The sequence below is a fragment of the Cetorhinus maximus genome, chromosome 4, assembly GCF_964194155.1.
Source record: "Cetorhinus maximus chromosome 4, sCetMax3.hap1.1, whole genome shotgun sequence".
In the NCBI taxonomy this organism is placed as follows: domain Eukaryota; kingdom Metazoa; phylum Chordata; class Chondrichthyes; order Lamniformes; family Cetorhinidae; genus Cetorhinus; species Cetorhinus maximus.
In genome coordinates this window covers 127,472,393-127,499,291 of record NC_135882.1, presented here as the reverse complement: position 1 = coordinate 127,499,291, position 26,899 = coordinate 127,472,393, and the positions used below count along the sequence as shown (strand labels likewise).

At 43.4% G+C, this 26,899-nt stretch overlaps 1 protein-coding gene across 5 annotated transcripts in view; it reads right to left on the bottom strand.

Moving 5' to 3' along the window:
* Window positions 1-26,899, bottom strand: part of esrp1 (epithelial splicing regulatory protein 1) — a 129,455-nt gene that overhangs the window by 19,504 nt on the left and 83,052 nt on the right. For 4 of the 5 annotated variants that reach the window (XM_078540779.1, XM_078540776.1, XM_078540775.1 and 1 more), the window contains exon 14: window positions 7,795-7,936. The exons of the other annotated variant lie outside the window; for it this stretch is intronic. In XM_078540779.1, coding sequence (XP_078396905.1) covers window positions 7,795-7,936 — 142 coding nt within the window. The remainder of the gene's footprint in view (window positions 1-7,794; window positions 7,937-26,899) is intronic. 5 annotated transcript variants of the gene reach the window in all.

Below are 26,899 nucleotides of genomic sequence, written 5' to 3'. Positions count from 1 at the left end.
TTAGAATTCAGCAAAACAGGGCCAATAAACTGATAAAGAAAAATAAACTAAAATATGAAAGCAAGCTAGCGAGAAACACAAATGGACTGGAGAAGTTTCTATAGGTGTATGTAAAAAGGAAAAGATTAGCAAAGACAAATGTGGGCCCATTACAGACAGAGACAAGAGAATATATAATGGGGAAAAGGGAGATGGCAGAGAAACTAAACAAATATTTTGGCCAGGATTTTCAGCTTGGCATGCAGGCACTTGCCCGACACGCCCGAGGGTGAAATAGCACATGACGATTTCGGGCAAGTGTCCCAACATCATCACGCACTTGCACGATATTTCAGTCGGCGGGCGCGCGCAAGAGTAGGCAGCCCTCCCACCGACAATTAAGAGGCCTATTAAGGCCCTAATGCAGCTAATTAAGCAGAATTTTTCACTGCCTGTCTAACCTTACAGTTGGCGGGTGGGTGAATAGGCCAGGCGGCCTTTGCATTTTTAGCGAAACCTCATCCACGGGGCGGGATGAGGTTTCCAACAATGAATAAAAAAATAAATTTTTAAAAATTCAATTTTAACATGCCTCTCTTCATGTAACTGAGTCACATGTGGGGACATGTTTACATTGATTGTAGATTCTTCTTTTCTCATTTAAAAAATCTTCAGCTCCTTGAGGCAACCTTGTGCCTTCAGGGAGCTTTCAGTGAGCGCAACCCCGCACATGCACAAACTTCAATGCTTGCATTCCTCCCGCCCCCACCCCGACAGTGCTGAGGATCTCAGCACGTGCGGCCAGCCAGCGTGAAATTGTGGTCGGGGCTCGATCGCAGGGAGTGGACTGTTTTGTGGCTGCTCCCGGGCCCGCCCACCATGTCCGCCTATATGGGGAAAATCCTGCCCATTGTGTCTGTCTTCATGGAGGAAGATGCAAAAAAAAACACAGGAATACTAGAGAACCAGAGAACTAGTGAGAATAAGGAACTGAAAATTGATAAATCCCCTTGATGATCCACATCCCAGAGTGTTGAAAGAGATGGCTGTAGAGATAGCGGATGCGTTGATGGTCATCTTCCAAAATTCTATAGATTATGGATTGTTCCTGAAGATTGGAAAACAGCAAATGTAACCCCACTATTTAAGAAAGGAGGAAGAGAGAAAATGGGGAACGAGAGACCCATGAGCCTGATATCAGTAGTAAAGAAAATGCTTGAATCTATTATAAAGGATGTGATAACAGGACATTTAGGCAGTTATGAAAGGGAAATCAAGTTTGACAAACCTGTTAAGAGTTTTTTTCGAGGATGTAGCTAGCAGAATATATAAGGAAATTAATGGATATGTTGTATTTAGATTTTCAGAAGGCTTTCAATAAGGTCCTAGACAGGAGGTTAGCAAACAAAACTAGCGCATATGGAATTGGGGGTAATATACTGGCAAGGATTGAGAATTAGTTATTGGACAGAATAGAGACTGGAATAAACAGGTAATTCTCAGGTTGGCAGGAATGACTAGTAGGGTACCAGAAGGATCAGTGCTTGGACCCCAGCTATTCACAATCTATATCAATGATTTGGATGTGGGGACCAAATGTAACATTTACAAGTTTGCTGATGACACAAAACTAAGTGGGAATGAGAGTTATGAGGAGGATACAAAGAGGCCTCAAGGGGACTTAGACAAGCTAAGTAAGTGGGCAAGAACATGACAGATGGAATATAATGGAGAAAAATGTGAAGTTATTCACTTTGGTAGAAAACAGAGATGTAAAGTATTTCTTAAATGGCGAGAGAATGAGAAATGTAGATGTCCAAAGGGACCTGGATATCCTTGTTCATAAGTCACTGAAAGCTAACATGCGGTGCAGCAAGCAATTAGCAAGGCAAATGATACATTGGCCTTTCTTGCAAGAGGATTTGAGTATAGGAATAAAAAAAGTCTTGCTGCAATTGCATAAAGCCTTAGTGAGACCGCACCTTGAGTACTGTTTATAGTTTTTGTCTCCTTACCTAAGGATATTTTTTCCACAAAGAGATTGCAACAGAGGTTCACCAGACTGATCCCTGGGATGCCAGGATTGTCCTATGAGAAGAGATTGCAGAGACTGGACCAAATTCTCTGGAGTATAGAAGAATGAGAGGTGATCTAATTGAAGCATACAAAATTCTTACAGGGCTCGACAGGGTAGATGCAAGGAGGATGTTTCCCCTGACTGAGCGGGGGGTGGGGGGTGGGGGGGGGGGGTCTAGAAACAGGAAATACAATCTCAGAATAAGAGGTAGGCCATTTCGGGCTGAAATGAGGAGGAATTTCTTCACTCACAGGGTGGTGAATCTTTGGAATTCTCTACCCCAGAGGGCTGTGGAGGCTCAGTCATTCAGCAAATTCAAGACAGAGATTGACAATGTCTTTAATATCTAGAAATCTAAGTGATCGGGATAGCGCTGAAAAATGGTGTTGAGCCAGGTGATCAGCCATGATCTAGTTGAATGGAAGAGCAAGCTCGAGAGGCCGAATGGCCTACTCCTGCTCGTATTTCCTATGTTCCCATGTTTTGCAAGAAAAGAATTGGACAGAACTTGTGCTGAGTGGAAGACTAATTCAAAAAGAATTTAAAAGCATTTGTGAACTAACTAAAAATAAGCATCAAAATTTCTTGTCTGATCATTGACATAATCTTAAAATTCTTAAAGCAGCTACAGAGGATTTTAACATCAAAAAATGAACTGCTTGCACAAGAGGCAGTGTTCAATCTGCGTCTCCTGGAAAAGAACACTGAAAGTTTAAACCATGGAAACGGACTTAAAGATAAAAGTAATCCTAAATTTAAACAGGAGGATGATAATTCACATGTTTGGCTGGTTGAGACTCTCTTTACAGACTTGACATTAAAAAAGCTGCAAACATGGAAGAGAATGGAGATCAGGAGTTAAAACCTGAACAGGGTGGCTCAAAGACTGTGTTAAAAGGTCAATACCTGATGACACCGTGTCTGGTTTTAAAGAAAAACAAAGGGAATTACAGAATGCAGAGGGTAAGAAGCATTAAGAGATAGCATTTCTTCTGAGTTTACAATTCACACCTGCCAGTACCAGAAAACCCAAGGGATTATCAGAAATCAGCAATGTGGTTCTTGACAAAGTTAGGAAGATTAAATCAAATATACAATTTTCAAACCCAGGGCATGGAAAAGCTATTAAACTACTCAAAATGAGATTTGCTATGACAAGTGACAGAAAGTGATGCCACCAGTAGTGAAATGAACTCTTGTTTGCAAGAGAGTTGGAATTCTAAGAATTCATACAAACTTAACTTTACTGGGTGTGACAGGTTAAGCCTTATAATGTTGCCAAGACAGACTTCTTAATGGTGAAATGTGATAACAGGGAAAAATAATCTGCACTGTATCATCATGTGTGCACTGCCTGAAGGAAGTTCTTGGCTTTAAGTCTTCTCCATGTGTCTCTCTCTCTTGTGCCAGTCTTTTCATTTTTCTAATAACTTCCTTAAATTTTCAAGCCATCTAGCACAGATATTCTCTTCCTTCCTCTTTTTCCTTGAAATCTTCCCTCCATAATGTCTCTTAATAGTCTGTTTCCTCTTAAGATATGCTCTGCCCGGTCTCTCTGCCTTTTCCTATTTATGTTCAGGAAATGTCTTTTTGTTTGTTCACTTTCCTCAGTGCTTTATCATTTGTTATTTTTTCTGTTTGGCTGATCCTTTCCATCTGCCTCCAAATCTACATTTCAAAGCCATTTAGCAAGTTGGTCTCCTCTTTCCTTAAAGTCCAAGTCTCACATCCATACAGAATAACACTTCAAATCAAGCTCTTTACAAGTCAATTCTTGTGTTTATTCAGCTTTCCAGTTAGCAACTGTCTCTTCTTATTAAATACAGCCTTTCCCATTGCTATCCTTGTTCTTATTTGTTTGTTGCATCGTCTATCTGCGGATATTATACTTCCTAAATACCTGAATTCTTGCACCTGTTCTAGTTCTTTTCTTTCTATAAATATATGGTATTCATGGAGATATGCATCATTTTGGTTTTTCTGATGTTCACTTTCATTCCAAAGTTCATGTCTGCTGTTACTAGCCTATCTATTAGTTCTTGTAGTCCTCTTTTCAGGCTTGCTGCAAGTGCTTCGTCATCTGCAAATCTAACTGATGCTATTATTTGTCCCAATCTTAATGCCAGTTCCGTGTCTTCAAATGCTTCTTTAATCATTGCTTCAGCATAGATATTGAAGAGGACTGTTGATAAACAGCACCCTTGATGATCAGATTGCGAGGTTTTATAAGATGGTCATGTTTTAAACTGTCTCTTTTAATTCAAGGCAAAATGGCATAATGAAAATGGACATGTGACTTTCTATTAGTTCTGCCCTATGATAAGCCTATGTGACCTGGTTACCACGGGGACAGGGGGCCCCCGGTCAAGTGCTATTGAAATCTACATGCCAATTTAACACCTGACAACAAGGGTCAGAATAGTTGGCTTTGTCACAGATCGACCTAGTGACAACTCAGGCAGTCCCTGGACAGAGCACGAGCGAGCATGTTCTGAAGAGAGAGAGAGAGCGCGCAAAAGAGAGATACCAGGACGGCACCTGCTGTGGTCAGAGGAAACAGCCCATTTCTCTATTGGTTACCAGAGAGACACACCCATAGACATTTAATGACACTGGAAGATTCATCCTTGTGTGGCTGGGGAAGGAATCATAGGAGTGAGATGGGAGCTGCTGGAGATTTCTCAGAGGACTGAAGGAAAGGACCTCAACAGTCACTGGCCATATTGACTCAGCGAAACAAGGAGAAAAGAGCCTGTTGAAAGCTGGGAGTAACTTTGGTTCCTGGAAAGACTGCAATTCTGCGGAGAGCGTGCTCACATATAAATGCAACACTAATCAGGGATGTTTCTTGTGTAGTTTGTGTATAAGTTGCCTAAAAAGGAATGTTTAGTCTAAATTGATTTTAGCTTGTTTGTTACAGCAAGGCCCTTAAAAACTCAAAATCCTGTTGTGCGATTTCTTTATATCACTGGGAGTTCAAGTCTCCTCTTAAAAGTTATTGGTCTCTACGGGAATTGTAACAATGCATTCACTTATTTTATCTTCACAATAGCGCTCTTATACAAGATTAACACTGCAGCATAGCAACAAATCATGTGTCACTGACACTGATCCCAATTCACACAAGCAACACTTTGTAAAGAAGGATATTCTCTGGAACACTAAGATCAGTAAAATGATTTGAAAATCTCAGAGCAGTGGTATTGCCAGTTTTGCCAGCCTCCAGGTTGAAACATGTTGCAACATACATCTTTCCCAAAGACCCCAAAATCGACTTTGCAGAGCCATTGGTATAAAGAGAAGTAAACAGTCAAGAGTAAGGAGACTCAGAAGTTTGTTGCTACAATCTTATATCTTAAATAGCTGCATAAAATGAAAGTCATCAAAAAAATACAAATAATTTTACATTCTATTGTCAACCAACCCAATGCAGAGGCAATATGGCTGACACTGCTCTCCTCTTTTTTTTAAATTATTCATTCGTGGGATGTGAGTGTTGCTGACAAGGTCAGCATTTGTTGTCCACTCCTAATTACCTTTGAACTGAGAGGCCTGCTAGGCCACCTCAAAGGCTGCTAAGAGACAACCACATTGCTGTGGGTCTGGAGTCGCATGTAGGTTAGACCAGGTAAGCACAACAGATTTCCTTCTCTAAAAGATATTAGTAAACCAGATGGGTTTTTATAACTACCAACGCAAGCTTCATGGTCACCATTACTGACACTAGCTTTCAATTCCAGATTTTATTAATTGAATTTAAATTCCACCAGCTGTCTTGGCTGGATCTGAACCGGTGTCCCCAGAGCATTAGCTTGGGCCTCTGGATTATAGTGCCGAGACATTACCATTACATCACTGTCTCTCCCTAAAATGAGTATGTTATAATTCTTCCCAGGTACATAATGGGGTGTCATCATTGAGGGATTTCAAAACGCTTTATCCTGCTTAATGATGGTGGATGCAATGACACAATCAGCAACACAAACAGTGATCAAATGCACTTTGTAGAGTGGCATTGTATAATACACACTAGAAAGGATCTAGGTTCAATCTCTAGTTTGAACTAGATCAGTTGATCTGTATAGATTAATAGGGATTGGTCTTAAAAGTGCTCAAACCAGGGAACAATCAGCAGATGTTCCTACTTCCAGTTACATTTCCAATAAGAGTCACTGGAAAGTATGTTTGAATAACAAACTTTGGCAACTGATATTATCAGGTCCAGTAGTCAACATCTGCTGTTTAGATAAGCACATGAAAGAATGGCTACTTAGACTAGTAGCAGTAGTTGATAATCTTATGGTTACTTCAAATAAATTGTGGGTCAAGGAGGCAGTGTACGGTAATTACCCTCTGCAAACATTTCCCATTGTTAGTTAGGAGCAATGGTAGGGCAAATACAATGCAGCCTGAGGATCCCACCTTTTTTTAATAAAAAGACAAACATAATGCCTAAAGTCATACTGCTGTAAGTCTTCAGTTGGCTAGTGCTCCAGTAGTGTTATGCGCTGTAAATATGAAATTATATGACTGATGGAAAATATTAATTTCGCTATCATATTTCTGTAAATAGGCTAAAAGGGATGGTATTACAACTGTTATTGTTGACTGAAGTTCACACATGCTGATGTAACATATACCACAGGTCATTAGAAATTTAAGTGAATATGAGCATCGTGACAGGTAATCTCTGATCATCCTTTGTATATCCACTGATGCCATAATTATGTTTCTTGTTCTGTTCCAATTCAAATGCATATTGTATTTCTAAAAACTAGTTAAAAAAATCAAATGAATAGCATTTATAAAATGGGCAAATTCGCAGTGTATGGAACTCAATCCTATTGTCACCGATCTACATTCAAGTTATGTCAAGTTTTTTGATGAATTTGAACAATTCATAAATGGGGAAATACATTTTTTTTTACTGTAGTCTGGCTGCAGTACAACTCATTTTTGGTCATCAGTTTGATATTGGCAAGCTGCAGAATTTATTTTTTAGAATACCTGGCTTATGCAAGAATACAGAAAACTTAACAGCAAACATTTGCCACTAACAAAATCTGTTGATTAGTTTAGCAACTAGTTTCCAAAATTTGTTGACAGATGGCAATAAAGACTTTGTGTTTTCAATCAAATCTGAGCCAGAATTTTGAAATCTGTGAACGGAGCTCCTCAGTGAATAAACCTGTCATTGCATCACTATCAATCCAATGAACTATCCATTAAAATGTAAATATTATTCAACAACTCTTTCTCCTTCCATTTTCCCTTCCTGTTCTTAAGGATGACTATTAATATATGTTCCCCAAGTGCTGGGAACCCTCCAATATCCCACCCAACTGGACATTCATCATGAATAAGCCAGGACTGAGTGTGTCAGCAGGCCAATCAACAGTGCAGATATCACAATCAAGCTGAATTGCAGAGAACCCCAGATTGTGATCCTTGCACAGGCACAGGGGCCATCTGTGATGTCTTATCGCATACTGTAGTCAGCTGAGATCAGTTAACTCAACACAAACAGAGGATCAAACATGCAACATTCCTGAAAACCAATAATATTTTTTTCAGCACAATTTATACAAGTAGCTAAACTGGAATTATGGATCCAAATATGACGGAGATTCTGGGTGTTCTGCAAATTGGTTCTTTGCAGAAGAAATTAAATTTATCCTTGCATAACTGGCTGCAAGTTCCACAATCTGACTTAAATTGCTTTTCAGTAAGCTACTGACCTGATAGCCACTGAAGAAATTAAGGATTTCCTTGACTCCTGTGTTGTAAGCTAGTCCTTGCATCCTGACAATGGTGCCAGGCTGGGTTGGAACAGCGGCAGGTGTTGGGAAATAGCCAATGCTGGTCGGGGACCCAGAAGGGCTAGAATTAAAGAGACCACAATAAAAGATGTCTCGTGAGAGTATCTGAAGCATACATTTAGTACACAATCACAGAATCTTTACAAATACTGGGCTGCATCTCACGCAGGTCAACATCGCAAAGATAGGTTAATGTTTCATGAGAACAGATAGGCAATAAGTTTATTTTTCTATGTTTATCCCTTTGATGTTTATGTCAGTTCCAATTAAAGATTACATCTGAAATGCTAAACTTTCTTTTCCTTTCAGATGCTGCCAATTCTAGCATTTTCTATTTTTATTTCAAGTTCGTAGCATTCATAGTTTGCCTTTTACTTCACAATGTTGGTGGATGATTACTTTTATAAATCACAGAGCATTTCCAGAGCATAAACTGCAGAGGATTCACCAGACACATCCAGCAGCCCTGCTAAAAATCTCAACTATCCATCCAGCGAGACATAGCTTTTTCAAGAATCAATAGTTTAACCACTTCGAAACCTAGAAATACTTAACTTCTTGAATAGTGGTTCTTTCAAGTAGGTTTCTCGTTTTTAATAATGTAACAGTACCTCCACCAATCTGGTTTTCAACCAAGCAGTTTGGAAAGTTTCTTAATTATAAACACACACCAAAAGTTGTGTTTTTAAAATAGCAACTTGCTTTACCCATGATGTCAGATATTCATGGCACTAGATTACAATTTGAGAGACAGGCTCCACCTGATATTCTACAGTGCTGCAGGTGGTAACGGGCTTGCACAGATTTGAAACCTGAGGGCGTAGTTGCACTTTGCATCATCCTTTTAAACTTCTCTTTGTGCCAGTAAAAGAGAGACGGCCTGCATTTGGGGGTCCTGTCAAATAACTGAATTTGTAAATGGTGGAAACATGAGGTGAATGTGCTTATCTCTACGTCACTATAGCTTGCTCTGTACCTCAGAAAACTGCTCGACTGTGGTCTAATACAAGGGGCAGGGCCAATTGAACCACTAGGCAAACTAGGCGGTCGTCTAGAATAGCAAAATTTGGGAGGGGTTGCAAAAAAACTGAATGAACTATTTATTCCCTAACTTAGTTACCAGTTTATAAGTCAGTAGAGATGCAGTAGCAGACATTTAAGGAGATACAGTCAAATCCCGTCATTTGTGGGGATTACACTCCTGTGGAATCTCAAAGGCTGAAACTGTGAACGATGAACTTGCGCATGCACACATGTAGTGTGCACTTTCTGTGCGGGAAAGACATGGGAAACGTACAAGTTTAGTTTTCTAAATTGCACGAGTGACGTTTTGGGGTCACGAGCCGCAATTTGGTGTACATGCATATTTGCACGAGTAAACAAATTTGTGATAGAGGGGGTCGCGAATGATGAGAGTTGACTGTACTTCGTAACACTCAGCAAAGATACATTCCAGTGAGAAGGAAAGTCTCTATGGGAAGGATGCACCATCTGTGGCTACCTAAGGAAGTTAAAGGTAGTACCAAATTAAAAAAGCATACAATTCTGTGAAGATTAGTGGCAGGTTAGAAGATTGGGCAGAATATCAAAAAAGCAATGAATGGCAAAAAAAATTAATAATGAGGAAGAAATTAAAGTTCAAGAGAAAGCTGGCTGGAAATATAAAAACAGACAGTAAGAGTTTGGATTGGTATTTAAAAAGGAAAAGCGTAAGTAAAGTGGAGGCTGGTCCTATACGGGGGAAATCTAGGGAATTAATATTGGAAAATAAGTAAATGGCAGATGAATTGAACAGATATTTTGCATCTGTCTTCAGTGTAGAGAATTGTACATCAAGAGATGAAAGGGAAGTTAAAACAATTACAATTACCAGGGAAAGGGTACTGAGAAAATTATTAGAACTAAAAGCTGATAAGCCCCTAAGTCCTGATGGACTACAAAAGAAGTGGCTGTTAAGATGGCAGATGCATTGGTTTTAATTTTCCAAAACTGCCTAGATTCTAGAAAGGTCCCATCAGATTGGAAAGTAGCAAATGTAACTCCTCTATTTAAGATAGGGGGTAGACAGGAAGCAGGAAACCACAGGCCATTTAGTTTAACATCTATCATAGGGAAATTGCTGGAATCTTTTATTAAGGAGATTATAGAGGGGCATTTAGAAAATCTCAATGTAATCAGAGGCAACATGATTTTGTGAAAGGAAAATCACATTTGACTAATTTATTAGGAAGTTCTTTGAGAAAGTAACAAGTAATGTGAATAAAGGGGAACCTGCGGATGTGCTGTACTTAGGTTTCCCGAAGGCATTTGACAGCGTGCCACATCAAAGGTTACTATACAAAATAAGAGCTCATGGTGTAGGGGGTAACACATTAGCATGGATAGAGTATTGGTTAGCTAACAGGAAACAAAGTAGGCATAAATGGGTCATTTTCAGGTTGGCAAGATGTAACAAGTGAGTGCCACAGGGACCAGTGCTGGGCCTCAACTATTTACAACCTATATTAATGACGTGGATGACCGGACCGAATGTATGGTTGCTAAATTTGCAGATGACACAAATAATTAGAAGAGTAAGTTGTGAAGTGGACATAATCTATCTATATCCCTTTGCAGACTTAAGTGAGGGGGCAGAAAATTGGCAGATAGAGTATAATGTGGGAAAATGTGAACTTGCCCACTTTGGCAGGAAGGACAAAGAGCAGCATATTATTTAATTAGAGAGAGATTGCAGAACTCTGAAGTACAGAGGGATCTGGGTGGCCTGGTAAATGAATCACAAAAAGTTAGTATGCAGGTACAGCAAGTGGTTAGGAAGGCAAATGGAATGTTGGTGTTTATTGCAAGGGGAATGGAATATAAGAGTAGGGATGTTTTGCTGTAGTTGAATAGGGTATTGGTGAGACCACATGTGGGGTATTGTGCACAGTTTTGGTCTCCCTATTTAAGAAAGGGGACAATTGCATTAGAATCAGTTCAGAGAACGTTCTCTTGAATGATTCCTGGGATGAGGGGGTTATCTTTTCAGGAAAGGTTGGACAAGTTGGCCCTGTATCCATTGGAGTTTAGAAGAATTAGAGGTGATCTTATTGAAACATAAGATCCTGAGGGGACTTGACAGGGTGCATGCTGACAGGATGTTTCCCCTTCAGGGAGATTCTAGAACTTGGGGACATATTTTAAAAATAAGGGGTTTCCCTATTTAAGACGGAGATGAGGAGAATTTTTTTCTTTCAGAGGATCATGAGTCTGCAGAGGTCTCTTTCCTGGAGAGCACTGGAGGTAGGATCAGTGGATGTTTTTAAGGCTGAATTAGATAGATTCTTCATTGACAAGAGAGTCAAAGGGTATAGGGGGTAGGAAGCAAAGTGGAGTTGAGGCCACAATCAGATCAGCTACAATCATATTGAATGACGGAGCAGCCTCGAAGGGCAGAATGGCCTACTCCTGCTCCTAATTTGTATGTATGAATCTACATATGCAAGCAAACAGGCTTCAGCAATGGAAATGAAAGGTCCAGATCTACTGATGATATCCATGTTATATTAACATGCATATAGATTTCCACGCATTAACATTGCAGTATTTGGGGAGAGTGCGAGAGGACCACTCTGGGACAGGCAGTCAGCAGCAGAGGAGTGCGCGAACGGAGGACCCTGGGACAGGCAGTCAGCAGCACCTAGAGGAGGAGTGTGCGAGAGGAGGATCCTGGGACTTACCTGGCAGGGGAGACACCATGATCCTGCCAAGGCAAGGTCGGGAAGCAAAGGCTATAACCAATCGAAATCCATACCATGGGTTACCTATCACCGTCCGAGTCACGGTGAACGACAGCGAAGGAGGATCACCTATGGATCGGGTCTTCTTCGCCAGGAGGATCCTGTTGAAGGCGTGTGGCTTCGAAGCTCCGGAGATCGTATCCCTGCAGGACTTCCCCAAAGCTGGTTTTTTCAACGTAACGTTCAAGTGGGTGGCAGACTGCGTCAAGCTCCTGAAGGTGTTCGAGGAGAAAAGAGACCTGCCGGAGATGAAGATCCTGACGGCAGAGCCGCTCTTTTCTCTGCCGTTGCAACGGGAACGTGTGGTGATGGTGCGTCTGTACAACCCCTTCGTCCCTGTCGCCGACGTGGTCACCTTCCTCACCAGGTACTTCGATAAGGTGGGGAGCGGCACCGAGATTCGAGACGAGTTGGGGATCTGGACAGGCAAACGCCAGTTTAAGGTCACGCTCAAGACCGATGGTAAGGGAGCCATTTTCCACCCTCCTTCCAGATTCGCTATCGGGGGAAACCGTGGCTACCTGGTCTACGCTGGGCAACCCAAGCATTGTCGCTCATGCGGCAAGGCTGGTCATGTGGCGGCCAACTGCAGCGCCTCCCTCTGCAAGATCTGCAAACAGGAAGGGCACCAGACAAAAGACTGCAAACAGGCCAAGTGCTGCAACCTGTGTGGCGAGGCAGGTCACCTCTACAGGACCTGCCCCAAACGCTGCCGTACTTACGCACAGGCAGCCAAAGCCAACGAGGGGGAAGCAGAAGAAATGCTTCGTGTCACTCCAACCACCAAGGCCCCCAGGGAGCTCAACGGGACAAAGGAGGACACAGAGAGAGACAAGGTGGAGGAAGAGATTGAGGCAGCAGATGGCCAATCAGCAGCACTACCCCCTGAACCTCCCAGTCCTCAGGACAGCGAATCAATGGAGGAGGAGGCAGCAGTGGAAAAGCAGCAGGGGGAGTGGCAGACGGTGAAGAACGCCAAAAGGAAGAAGGAGCGAAGAAGAAACAAAGCCATTTCCCAGAAAAGCGGCAAGCGGCGTCTCCCATCCGACATGGATGACAAAGGCAGCAGCTCTTCGGATGAAGAAGTGCCAGGGCGGCACCGACAGAAGAGGCGGCAAAGCTCCAGGGCGTTGGAGGACGAGACACCCGAGCTCCAGAACATTGGAGACAACAAGGAGACCAGCGCACCCCAACTTTGCCTGCAATCTGAGGAGGCCAGTGCACCACAGCCCCTGGAATCTGGGAGCAGTGAGGCAATCATCGCACCCCAGCTCCAGGAAGCCGGGAACAGCAACACCCCAGAGGGGGTGAGTTTTGGAGAAGCTTCTCCAGCAAAGGTCATCTCAAAACCCGCTCTCTACGCGAACCTCCAGATGCCACCTGAGCAGAACACTGCCAAGGAGATCTACCTCAGCCCATCCAAAGTGAAGGAATTTGAGCTCACAACGGGTATGAAGGAGCAGACTAAAGGTCTGGGACTCTCAGAGACAGTGGGTTTGGTAGGAGAATAAATGCTTTAAAATGGGTTTAAAGATTGTATCCATAAATGTGCGTAGCATTAAATCTACTACGCGATGTGTTGCGACCTTGGACTACCTTGCCAAGGTCAAAGCTGACCTGTTGTTTCTGCAGGAGTGTGCGATACCGCACCTCAGCTCCTACAGGCAATGGTCACGATGGTGGTCCCATGGGCCATCGATCTGGTCGGGCGGAAACGACTCTCGTTCCTCCGGCCTGGGTATTCTGCTGCGGGGAGGCAACTTCACCATCTCCGAGGTTAAGGAGGTGGTGGGCGGGCGACTCCTCGTAGCAGACATAATGTACAAGAACGCTCCACTCCGGTTAATTAACGTGTATGGCGCGTCACAAGGGGCTGAGCGGCTGGAGGTTTTTCAGCAGCTCCCACTGATGCTGGCGACCTCCAGGCCGGTCATTCTGGGCGGTGACTTCAACTGCATCATCGATGCGGCTGGACGATCCAGCAGGGCCGACAGCAGATTGGACGCTACGTCCAGATCCCTGATGGAAACAGTTAAGGATGCCAAGCTGCACGACGTCTTCAGCAACCCTGCAGACGGAGCGCAGCGTAGATACACCTGGTCGCGGCCAGACGGGTCCATTCGTTCCAGGATAGACTTCCTGTTTGTGTCCCGTGCATTCACAGTCAGATCCACCGACGTCAAGCCGGTGTTTTTCTCTGACCACTGCCTCCTACTGGCGGACTGCCACTTGGAGAAGGACCTGAGGGTGGGCAGGGGGGCATGGAAGCTAAATGTGCAACTGCTGACCCCAGAGAACATTGAGGAGCTCAAGAGGGATTACAAAGGTTGGAGAACCGTGAAACCCCTCTTTGAGTCCCTGACACACTGGTGGGAAGCGATCAAGGGAAACATCAAGAGGTTTTTCATCCTCAAAGGCACCCAGAAAGCTAGAAAGGAACAGAGGAAAATGTCCCGACTCCAGAAAAACATGCAGAATCTGCTCCGGCTGCAGTCGATGGGGGTCGATGTCAAGGAGGAGCTCCAAGAGGTGAAGAGCCAGCAAGCCTCGCACTTTGCCTCGGAGGCCTCCAAGATCATCTTCCGTTCCAGAGTCCGCTCCGTGGAGCAGGATGAGACGTGCTCACGTTTCTTCTTCCAAAAGGTACACAGAGAGAGCTCTGTGATCAGCAGCCTGAAGGAAGAAGACGGCTCAGTAAAGTCATCACGGTCCGACATTTTGAGGATCAGCAAATCCTTTTATGCCGGATTGTATGACGTGAAGCCCACGGACAGCACGGCCTCCCAGTCCTTCCTGTCCTCTATCACGGAGGTCTTAGATGACAGTACACGGGAGAGCCTGGAAAAACCGCTAACTCCTGACGAACTGACTAAGGCCCTTGAGTCCTTCGAGAAGAGTAAAACTCCCGGAAGCGACAGCTTGCCGGCGGAGTTGTATTCGGCTCTGTGGGACTGGATCGGCCCAGACCTGCTAGAAGTGTACGAGAGTATGCTCCTGGCCGGCAGTATGTCAGAATCCATGAGGAAAGGCATTATCACCCTCATCTACAAGCACAAGGGGGGAAGGGAGGAAATTAGAAATTGGCGACCCATTTCACTGTTGAATGTGGTCTATAAGATTCTGTCCAAGGTCATCGCCAATCGGGTCAAATCCACTCTGGAATTGGTGATCCACCCTGACCAGACCTGAGCTGTGCCGGGCAGGAAGATCTCTGACAGCCTCGCGCTGCTCAGGGATACGATTGCATATGTACAGGACAGGGGTGTGGACACGTGGCTCATCAGCTTGGATCAGGAGAAGGCCTTTGACAGAATATCGCACACCTACATGGTGGATGTGCTGTCCAAAATGGGGTTTGGGGAGGGAATTCGAAATTGGATCCAACTGCTCTACACTAACATCAGTAGCGCAGTCTCAATCAATAGGTGGGAAACAGGTAGCTTTCCGATTAAATCTGGAGTCAGGCAGGGCTGTCCTCTCTCGCCTGTTCTTTTCGTGTGTTGCATAGAACCCTTTGCTGAGTCCATCAGGAAGGATCCGGGCATAAGAGGAGTGACGATCCCAGGCAGTGGAGGCACTCAGGTCAAAGCCTCCCTGTACATGGATGATGTCGCCGTCTTCTGCTCGGATCCGCTGTCGGTGCGCAGACTGATCCACATCTGCGACCAGTTCGAACTGGCCTCGGGAGCCAAGGTAAATCGTGGGAAGAGCGAGGCCATGTTCTTTGGGAACTGGGCTGACCGATCCTTTGTCGCCTTCACTGTCAGGGCTGACGGCCTGAAGGTGCTGGGGATATGGTTCGGAGGGACCAGGGCATGCGTTAGAAACTGGAAGGAGCGAGTGTCTATGGTGAAAAGGAAACTGGGCATGTAGGAGCAACGCTCCCTCTCCATTGCGGGTAAGAACCTGGTCATCAGGTGTGAGGCACTCTCGCTGTTGCTGTACGTGGCACAGGTCTGCCCCATTCCACACTCCTGCGTGGTGGCGATCACTCGAGCCATCTTCCGTTTTGTCTGGAGATCAAAAATGGATCGTGTCCGCAGGGACGCGATGTACAAGCCTGTAGATAAAGGGGGAAAAAACGTGCCCAACATCGCCCTCATACTGATGGCCACCTTTGTGTGTGGCTGCATCAAGCGGTGCGTAGACCCTCAGTACGCAAACACCAAGTGTAACTACGTGCTGAGGTTCTACCTGTCCCCGGTGTTGCGAAGGATGGGTCTGGCCACGCTGCCGCGGAACGCTCCAAGTAGTTGGACCGTGCCGTACCACCTGTCCCTCGTGGAAAAATTTATGCAGAGAAACACCTCTGACCACAAGTCCATCAGGCAGTGGTCGGCACGTAACGTCTTAGAGGCCCTGAGGGAAAAGGAGAGGGTGGATCCTGTGGGATGGTACCCCGAGCAGACTGTCAAAGTCATTTGGCAGAATGCCTCATCGCCAGAACTTTCCAACAAGCACCAAGACGTGGCTTGGCTGGTGGTGAGAATGGCCCTCCCCGTCAGATCCTTCCTACACGCCAGGAGTCTCACCCCCTCGGCACGTTGCCCTCGAGATGGCTGTGGTGGGGAAGAGACCGTTGTTCACCTCGTTGTAGATTGTGCCTTTGCAAAGAAGGTCTGGAGAGAGATGCAGTGGTTGCTGTCGAGGTTCATCCCGAGCAGTTCTTTGACACAGGACTCTGTGCTCTACGGGCTGTTCCCAGGGACACACACCGAGACAAACATCAACTGCAGCTTGAGGATCATCAGCTCGGTGAAAGACGCTCTTTGGTCTGCCCGAAACTTGTTGGTCTTCCAGCGCAAAGAGTTGTCCCCGACCGAGTGTTGCAGACTGGCACATTCCAAAGTCCAGGACTACGTGTTGAGGGACGCACTAAAGCTTGGGGCAGCCGCTGCAAAGGCGCAATGGGGAAGGGTCGCTGTCTAAGACCTTTCTGCCATAGTGCACCGAGGGGCTGGGAAAGGTATAGACCCCTCGGGCTGTACGGCTCACAATGAATGTATGCATTGAATAGTAATATAATTGTATTGCAGCACCTCAGAGTGCAACATGATGTATGTTGATAACTCCAACACCATTGCACTGTCTGACTGTCTGTAATGACCATATTGAAATGATTGTAATATTCATTGATTGTATTGAAGCACCTCTTGATCCATGTGTAAAAGTTGCATTTGATTGCACTTTTTGTAATGGTGATTTAGAAATGTTTTGTAATGTTCTTCCAGATATTTTATGAATAAAGTATATTTTTCAAAAAAAATATATCAAGTAGGAGTAAAGGCAAAATAAAAGCAAGGGTCCATATTCTATTTAGTTAACGAAAACAAGAAATGTTGGAAAAACTCAGCAGGTCTGAGCAGCTGTGGAGAGAGAGACAGAGATAATGTTTTGAGTCCGTATGACTCTTCTTCAGCATCCGCAGTATTTTGCCTTTATTCTATTTAGTTAAGATATGTCTGGGGAGCTCAGTCGCATGATTTGCACATCCTACGCTATGTGTGAAATCCTACACATTCCTGCCGGTCTGGATGACCATGTGTGCAGGAGTTGCCTCCGACTGGAGCAACTGAAGCTCCGGGTTTTGGAGCTTGACTGATAGCTGGGGGCACTTTGGTGCATTCACGAGGCTGAGGGGTTCATGGATAGCACATTTCAGGATGTGGTCACCCCGCAGCTTAAGGAAGTGCAAGCAGAGAGGAAATTGGGGACTGCCAGACAGAAGAAGGGGACCAGGCAGGTAGTGAGGGAATCCCCTGAGTGCATCTCGCTTGCAAACCATTTGTCGGCCTTGAAAAATGGTGACAGTGACGATTCCTCTGTGGAGGCCTACTAGAGCTAAGGCTATGGCACTATGGGTGGTCCAGCTGTTCGGGGTTGGGGGGGGCGAGAGGAAGAAGCGTGGAAGGGCAATAGCAGTAGGGGATTCGTTAGTGAGGGGAGTAGGCAGATGCTTCTACAGCTGTAGATGTGACTCCAAGATGGTATGTTGCCTCCCGGGTGCCAGGGCCAAGGATGTCACAGAGCAGCTGCAGGGCATTCTGAAGGGGGAGGGTGAACAGCCAGAGGTCATGGTCCGTGTTGGGACCACTGACATGGAGAAAAGAGAAATGAGATCCTCCAAGCAGACTTCAGGGAGTTAGGTAGAAAATTGAAAAGCAGGACTTCAATGGTAGTAATCTCCGGATTGCTCCTGGTGCCACACAGTAGAGTGTATAGAAACAGAACGATAGAGCAGATGAATGCGTAGCTGGATAGATGGTGCAGGAGGGAGGGCGTTAGATTCCTGAGGCATTGGGACTGTTTCTGGGGGAGATGGGACCTGTACAAGTTGGACGGGTTACATCTGAACAGGAACGGGACCAGCATCCTCGCGGGGAGACTTGCAAATGCTTTCGGGGTGGATTTAAAATAAATCGGCAGGGGAATGGGATACTGAAAAGTAGATCAGAGGGGAGAAAAGCTGAAATGGAATTAGAAGTTCAACTGCTAGTGAGTGAATCTGGAAGACAGAGGAAACCTAGGCTAGATAAGAAAGAAGTGAGTTTAGCAAGGCTAAATGGGATATATTTTAATGCAAGGAGCCTGAGGAACAAGCCAGATGAGCTGAGGGCACAGATAAGCAAGTGGGAGTATGATATCATAGCTATGACTGAGACTTGGCTAAAAGGGCAGGATTGGCAGCTCAATATTCCTGGTTATAGAGTATTCAGATGGGATAGAAGAGGAATAAAAGGGTGGGGGGTTGCAATATTGATCAAGGAATCAATTATAGCAGTGAGGAGGGATGCTACCTTGGAAGGGTCATCAAATAAGGCCATATGGGTGGAAGTAAAAAACACAAAAGGGGAAAGCATGCTGTTGGGTGTATACTATAGGCCCCCAAACAGTCAGGGAGAAATAGAGGATTAAATATGTAATCAAATTTCAGAGAGGTGCAAGAACAATAAGGCAGTAATAGCAGGGGATTTTAACTACCCAAATATTAGCTGGGAATGTTTTAGTATGCAAGGTAGGGAGGGAGCAAAATTCTCAAGTTGCATCCAGGAGAACTTTTTCAGCCAGTAAGTAGAAAGCCCAACTAGGGAGGGGACAGTTGTGGACCTATTATTCAGAAAAGAGCTCAGGCAGGTGGAGGGCGTATCAGTAGGGGAGCACTTTGGAGATAGTGACCATAACTCAGTTAGATTTAGGATAGTTATGGAAAAGGATAAGGTTGGGCTGGGAATAAAAGTTCTAAACTGGGGAAAAGCTAATTTTACTAAGATGAGATACAATTTGGCCCAAGTGGACTGGGAGCAGCTACTTGCAGATAAAACTGTGTCAGAGCAGTGGGAGGCATTCAAAGAGAAAATAGCGAGAGTACAGGGCAAATATGTTCCTGTAAAGACAAAGGTGGGGAACCAAGTCCGGAGAACCCTGGATGTCATGAGACAAAGGTTAGGATTAAGGAAAAAAGAGAAGCTTATGGCAGATACTAAGGGCTCAATACGGCGGAGTCCCTAGAGGAGTATAAAAAGTGCAAGGGGGGAAACTTAAAAAGGAAATTAGGAAAGCTAAGAGTGCATGAGATAGCATGGTGGGTGGAATAAAGGTAAGCCCAAAGCGGTTTTCTCAATATATCAAGAGCAAGAGAATAACTAGGGAAAGAGTAGGGCCAATAAGGGGCCATAGAGGTAATGTGTGTGTAGGCCCGGAAGACGTGGGTATAGTCCTCAATGAATACTTTGCATCAGTCTTCACAATGGAAAAGGATGATGCAGGTATATATATCAGGGTGGTGGGCTGTGAAATATTAGAGGAAATTAAGAGACACACAGAGAGAGAGAGAGAGAGAGAGGAATGCTAACGTTGTCCCATTATTAAAAAAAGGAGGAAGGGATAGATCAGGAAATTACAGGCCAGTGAGTCTAACCTTGGTGGTGGGGAAGTTGTTTTTTCACTTGTTCATGGGATGTGGGCATCACGGGCTGGGCCAGCATTTATTGCCCATCCTTGTTCAGAGGGCATGAGCGTCAACCACATTGTTGTGGGTCTGACCAGACCAGGTAAGGACAGCAGATTTCCTTCACATTAGTGAACCACATGGGTTTTTACGAGAATCAACAATGGTTTCATGGTCATCATCAGACTGTTAATTCCAGATTGAAAAAAAAATTGATTTCTAGTTCCTGCTGTGGTGGGATTCAAACCCGGGTCCCCAGAGTATTGCCCTGGGTCTTTGGATTACCAGTGCAGTGACAATACCACTATGCCACCAACTCCCTGAGAGACAGTATATCTGCACTTGGAGAGACACAGATTAATCAAGGATAGTCAGCATGGATTCGTTAAGGGAAGGTCGTGTTTGACAAATTTGATTGAATTTTTTGAGGAGGTAACCAGGAGTGTTACGTAATGCATTTGATGTGGTCTACATGGACTTTAGCAAGGCTTTTGATAAGGTCCCTCATGTCAGACTGGTGAAGAAAGTAAGAGCCCATGGGATCCAAGGCAAAGTGGCACGTTGGATCCAAAATTGGCTGTGAAGCGGGAAGCAGAGGGTGATGGTAGAGGGATGTTTCTGTGACCGGAAGTCTGTTTCCAGTGGGGTTCCACAGGGCTTGGTGCTGGGGCCCTTGCCATTTATGGTGTACATAAATGATTTGGACCTAAACGTAGGGGGTATGATCAAGAAGTTCGCGGATGGCCCGAAAATTGGTAGGGTGGTAAATCGTGAGGAGGATAGCCGTAAACTGCAGGAGGATATCAATAGACTGGTCAGGTGGGCAGAGCAGCGGCAAATGGAATTCAACCTGGAAAAGTGTGAGGTAATGCACTTGTGGAGGGCTAACAAGGCAAGGGATTACACTGTGAATGGTAGGGCCCTGGAAAGCATTGAAGATCAGAGAGACTTTGGTGTGCATATCCACAGATCCTTGAAGGTGGCAGGGCAGGTAGATAAAGTGGTTAAGAAGGCATATGGGCTACTTGCCTTTATTAGGTGAGCTGTAGAATACAAGAGCAGGGAGGTTATGCTGGAACAGTATAAAATGCTGGTTAGGCCACAACTGGAGTACTGCGTGCAGTTCTGGTCATCACATTATAGTAAGGATGTGATTGCACTGGAGAGGGTGCAGAGGATATTTACCAGGATGCTGCCTGGGCTGGAGGGTCTGAGCTATGAGGAAAGATTGGATAGGCTGGGGTTGTTTTCCTTGGAGCAGTGAAGGTTGAGAGGGGACCTGATAAAGGTGTATAGGATTATGAGGGGCATAGATAGGGCGGATAGGAAGGCACTTTTCCCACTTCTACCTCTTACCTTAAATCTATGCCCCCTGGTTATTGCAGGGGTCAATAACCAGGGGGCATAGATTTAAGGTAAGAGGTAGAAGGCTAAGAGGGGAGTTGATGAAAAACTTTTTCACCCAGAGGGTGGTGGGAGTCTGGAACTCACTGCCTGAAAGGGTGGCTGAGTCAGAAACTCTCATAACATTTAAAAAGTATTTAGATATTCACTTGCATTGCCATAGCCTCCAAGGCTATGGGGTAAGTGCTGGAAAATGGGATCACTGTAGTCAGATGTTTGTTGACTGGTGTGGACATGATGGGCCGAATGCCCTCCTTCTGTGCTGTAAACATCTATGAGTCTGAGTATTTCTCAAAATTTCATATTATATTCCTCATTTTGCCTATGACAGTTTCACAAATTTGTACATCTACGTGACTATTCCAAAACTGTGAACCAGTAGTAAATAATATCAAAGAATATAATTTAATCTCGACCACTCTATCATAAATGATTATTGTAAATTGCACATAAAATCATCTGGTAACTATTTCAGGAACACGTGAGCCATATTACACATTATAATGTGCATTTCTTCCAGTACGCATCCTGATAAAAGTGTGGAACAAAGAGAATGCACAATCAGTACAGCATTCTTTTTCATATAAAAAATCCAATTATAAATGCAGAATTTTTATTCATACTAATGCACAACATTCATTTTCAAAAGTTAATGGGGTGGGGGCAGGGAGGGGAAAGGCCCTGTGTGCACAAGGTTGAAGGTTCGCCTAGGTCTCCTAATATTCTTGCACAGGCCTTGGTAATGGGGAGGGAGGGGACTCAAGAATACATCATGTAAATAGAAGTAGCAATCTCAGATTAATGCTGTAAAGCAACAGGCTGATCTGATTGTGGCCTGAACTCCACTTTGCTTCCTACCCCTCATACCCTTTGACTCTCATATCAATCAAGAATCTATCTAATTCAGCCTTAAAAATATTCACTGATCCTGCCTCCACTGCTCTCTGGGGAAGAGAGCCCCACAGTCTCATGATCCTCAGAAAAAAATTCTCCTCACCTCCGTCTTAAATGGGCGTGGTTTCACCAGTACAGTGCCAGATTCAGCCATGAAAGTTGGCAAGTAAGTATATAGAAAGCTATTCTTTTCTTTGATTACTGCTAGTTAACTGTTAGTTATTGTTACAACTAGGTATTGAGTTTGAACTATAATGAATTGGAATTTATTCAGGCAAGATATCACAGTGGAAATGTCAGAACAGTATATAACTTGAAGAGTTCACAGGGTTTCCATTATAATTAACCACTAGGGTCTTCTCAGGGGTGGATCGGCCATTGTTCATTGACTGCCTACATTATTTTATTATAGACCAAAATCTGTGCTATTACCAAGTTGCCATTCTAGAAAAAGAGAAATCCCAAGCTCTAATAGCTAATCACTGAACTTGGATTTCAATAAGAGGTCATTTTGCAGTTCCTCAAGTTAGTAGTGAGGAAGTTTAATTATAATCAAAATTACTAAAGAATAAGCTGATCATGTTGAAGAGTTGAGGAAGTAACCTTGGTGAGTGAAGCAGGGCACAAATGCATCAAAACTCAGCTGATGTCTACAAACAGACTTCCAATGGGAAGTGATCATGAGTGTAAACCTCATGTCAGCTCTGAAGAGTCATACAGACTCAAAGCGTTAACTTTGTTTCTCTCTCCACAGACGCTGCTAGATCGACAGTTTTTCCAGCATTTTCTGTTTTTATTTTATATTATATGAATGAAAACCTTACTGATTTTCCCATTTCTATCTTGGTTTAATGTTTCATTCTTTGGAAAATTTCTCAAGTATTTTATTAGGTTTCAAAATACACCTACTGACTGAACCAGAAAACACTGGAAAGAGACAGAGAATTGTGTTAAACTATAAAACACTAGGCCTCAGCTGCAATTTTATGTTCCATTTTGGGCACCACACTTAGGAAGAATGTCAAGGCCTTGGAGATATACTAGAATGGTACCAGAGGTTAGGGACTTCAGTTATTTGGAATGACTGCAGATACTAGTGTTTTGCTCCTTCAAGCACACAAGGTTAATAGGAGATTTGACAGAGATGCTCAAAATCATTCATGTCAGTAAATAAGGAGAAACTGTTTCTACTGGATGAAGGGTCAGTAACCAAAGGACACAGATTTAAGATGACTGACAAAAGCACCAGAGGCGACATGAACTTTAAAAAAAAACACAGCAATGTATGTTCTGAAAGACATTGCCTGAAAGGATGGTGAAAACAAATTCAATAGTAATATTCAAAAGTGAATTGGTAAGAATTAAGAGAAAAAGTAAAGGGCTATAGAGAAAGAGCAAGGAAGTGGGACTAATTGAATAGCTACACCAAATAGCCTGCACAGGCCCAATGGGTCAAATGACCTCTTTTCACACTATATCATTTTATGATTCTAAGTCAGTTAGCCTCCGTGAGAAGAAAAGATAGGTCAACAGTTTAGATGTAACCGTTTTCCAGATCAGATCTATTTGTTAGGATGGAGGCCACATCAAAGACAATGCTGCTAGCTTGGAGTGGGTGTCCTTGCCAACTGTAATTTAAAATTGCAATTGGCCAAATCAGATCGGGAAAGTAAATTGCAAATCTGTTGCTCCTCTTTTGCAACATCCCCGCCCTGGCTTGGTCTTGAATAGACAAATCAGTTAAAATTGAGAACTGGGTTTCAGAATGGGAAGGATTTAATTCCCCAACACTAACATTCTGCATTTTGATGAGCCTAATTTTTTAAAAAATAAGAGCGATGAGGTATATTTCTCTGTTTACAAGGATGGGATAAAACTATAAGACTAATCTGCACATGGTGATTTTCTTGATCAAAAAACAAATCATATGTGGACTTCTCAAGCTAGGCATTTTGCCATACTTGTAACTTATCTATTTCTAGATGGTATTCATTATTTTCTCTTCTTCCCTGTATTGATCGACTTCCAAACATAATTTCCTGGGAATTGAGGATCTGTTCCAGACTGGTCTGGTTCAATTACTGGCCTCTAGACAGTGCAGTTCTGGAATTTCTCCCTACTTACCCACAGTGATTCATCTGCTTCCATTGGATGCTTCCCAACGCCAACATAACAGAGGTCACTTTTTAGGAAAACACAGGCATAGACCTGTATCGTAGCGTTCTACATCAGGTTTACTGAAGCTCTATATTATATCAAAGTCAAGGTCTTTCTACTTAAACCAACAGTTCTCTGTGCAAACAATTTTGAGGAAAGCTGTTTGTCTGTTTGCATTGCTTTGGGGTTTAGGATTATCTGAATGATTGCTCAGTAATAGCTGACCTTGTAAGCATAAACCAAGAAGTTTACAACTGTATGACGGGTCAAAATATTCTTGACATTACGATAAAGTTAAAACGGCTAGTTTATTGGTTGCAGTTTAGTCATTAACTCTATTTTTATAAATATTTTTATTGCTTTTCCAGGCTCATGAATTTTAAGATCGCAGCTTAAGATAATGGTGACCATTAATTGGTTCAGCCAGAGGCTGAGTCAGTTAACTGGTTGTTTTCTTAATTTGTATTGCTGCACGGTGTGCTAATTTAATAGGCGTGTCACAGTAAATTAATTATATAATAGAGTAAGTCTTAGGCTTAATAGTAGCATCCCCACCTCTAAATCAGAAGATGCAGGCAGGGGTTGAATTTTGCTCCAATAAGTCCGGCAAGTAAAGACTGGGGCTTAGACTCTGAATTGCACGCACATACAAAGATACGTACATACTTAGGAAGATAGGAGTTAGGAGCAGGAGTAGGCAAACAAATAGAATAATACTCAATAATAATATAATAACAACAATATTGTTAAATCAATTGTTTTAAGTTCAGGTTTAGAATATAAATCATTCTGTATCTTCACATTCTTCTCAACATATAGAAGATTTCAAATCCATCCCAAGCCAATTAGAACAACAAACTCTTCTATCCACTGGTTGAAGGGACCCATGTAAAATGAGTGTGATGAGTCTCGTTTCAGTTCACAGTGGGCACTGGTCTGCAGCATCAAACTTTCTAATTTGACAATAATTAGCATGCCCACTCCTAGAGACCACAAGTTGGCTGAAGTGAAAAAACATCTCACTGGTTCAGTACAGGGTGCTTTAATGACGAAGAGTCATACGGGCTCGAAACGTTATCTCTGTCTCTCTCTCCACAGATGCTGTCAGACCTGCTGAGTCTTTCCAGCATTTTTTGTTTTCGTTTCAGATTTCCAGCATCCGCAGTATTTTGCCTTTAGTTTAGTGCTTTAATGAAGTTGGGGCCAAGGTAAGAAAAAGCTTGAATGTGCATTTAACCATGGTCTATCTGATCCAATAATGCTTGATGTGGAGATCAAGCGCCAAATTTTCATGCCTTCATCAATGTCTGAACATTGGTGGGCGGGCTTTTAAAATGATGGGGGTGATCTGATTCCAGGATTCCCACCCCCAATGCTGTCACCAGCATTTTTAGTGGCACGGAATAAGGCGTGGGTGGTGAGTCCACACGCAGCACTCCTGATCTTGTTGGATCCATTGCAAGGGTGGGAATTTTAGCCTCCCCCCGCCCCCAACTAGTTTCATGTCGTCAGGCCTGTTTTGGTAGGCGACATGATTCACAGCATCTCAGGGCGGTTGTGAACCATGAGGAACACACTAGTCTGGAGTCGGGAGCTTTTTAAAGGTAAATTCAAAAGGTGTTGCCAACTTTACATGCCACAATGCAATATGCAATGCAATACGTTTCGAATTCAGTGAATTTTGATAGGGCTTTGTTTAGAAAAGGTAAATGACCATTATTGTGAAAGTGGAAAAGACTTCAGGTGCACTAGAATAAATTATAATAAATTAAGTTCTCTTCCATATTAAAGAGTGTTGAGATTCATATTTTACTATGTCAGTTGCACCCTATGCTTTGATCTTTTCATTGATTGACAGTTCAGCCATCTGTTCAGATTTTGAAGCAGTGGAACAGATTGCTATCTGTCTCATCACTTCAAATACTACAATGTATTCAGCTGTAGAGGCTTTGCTGACACAACTGTGCAATTGAATCTTGTCATGAATGCTTGGCTGAGCTTCAAACCCCACTAATGGATTGCACCCAGGACGGGTTGTTGATAAAGCTGTCAAGGGGACAGTGAGGTTTGTTTTGATCGACAGTTTTATGCGCTCTCAAGATTATTATTCTTTTTAAATAAGTTTTTGAATAGCAGTTTAATTTGACAGTTTTATGACCACTTAATAGAATTAAGATTTCTTTTTTCTTGTCAAGTTTGAATGCATGTGTTTGATTGAGTTTTGAGCTCCTGAGAGGTTTTAAAGTTTTCCCCCCCAAATGGAGGTTGAATGAATGTTTATTTATTTATTTGACAGTTTCATGAGCATCTCAAAGATTTTCCCAATCTTATTATCGGGTTCATGAGTTCTATCCAGAGTGGATACTGGTGGGTAGGCATGGGGAGTATGGAGGGAGCATGAGGAGGTGAGGGCTCAAGTGCCAAGCACTCATGTAAAGAACTGGGCTGATGTCCCATGGAACCAAGGTCTTCTAACCTGCTTGTTTTAGTTTCTGCCTCTGCGTGTTCCATTCACCAATACTAGAATCTTTCATGCTAGCAATGCAAAAAATATTTTAAAAAAACCTCAAAAGTTCGCAACTCTGTAGGCCTGAGTTGAAAATAACATTTATTCAGCTTATTCAACATTTTCAACTTGCAATCACAAAGGTTTTTAAAAACATATAATTTGTACTCAAATACATCTTGGGTGAATTTTTCCCAGAATTGCATGAAGTGCGGTAACGGGCCGTTAAAATGGAGTCCGACCCACCGATGAAAATGATTGGTTTTCATGCTGTATCGTCCTGAGCCTGCCTCATTATTTATTCACTCCCACAAAAAATGCTGTTTCCATGGCGAG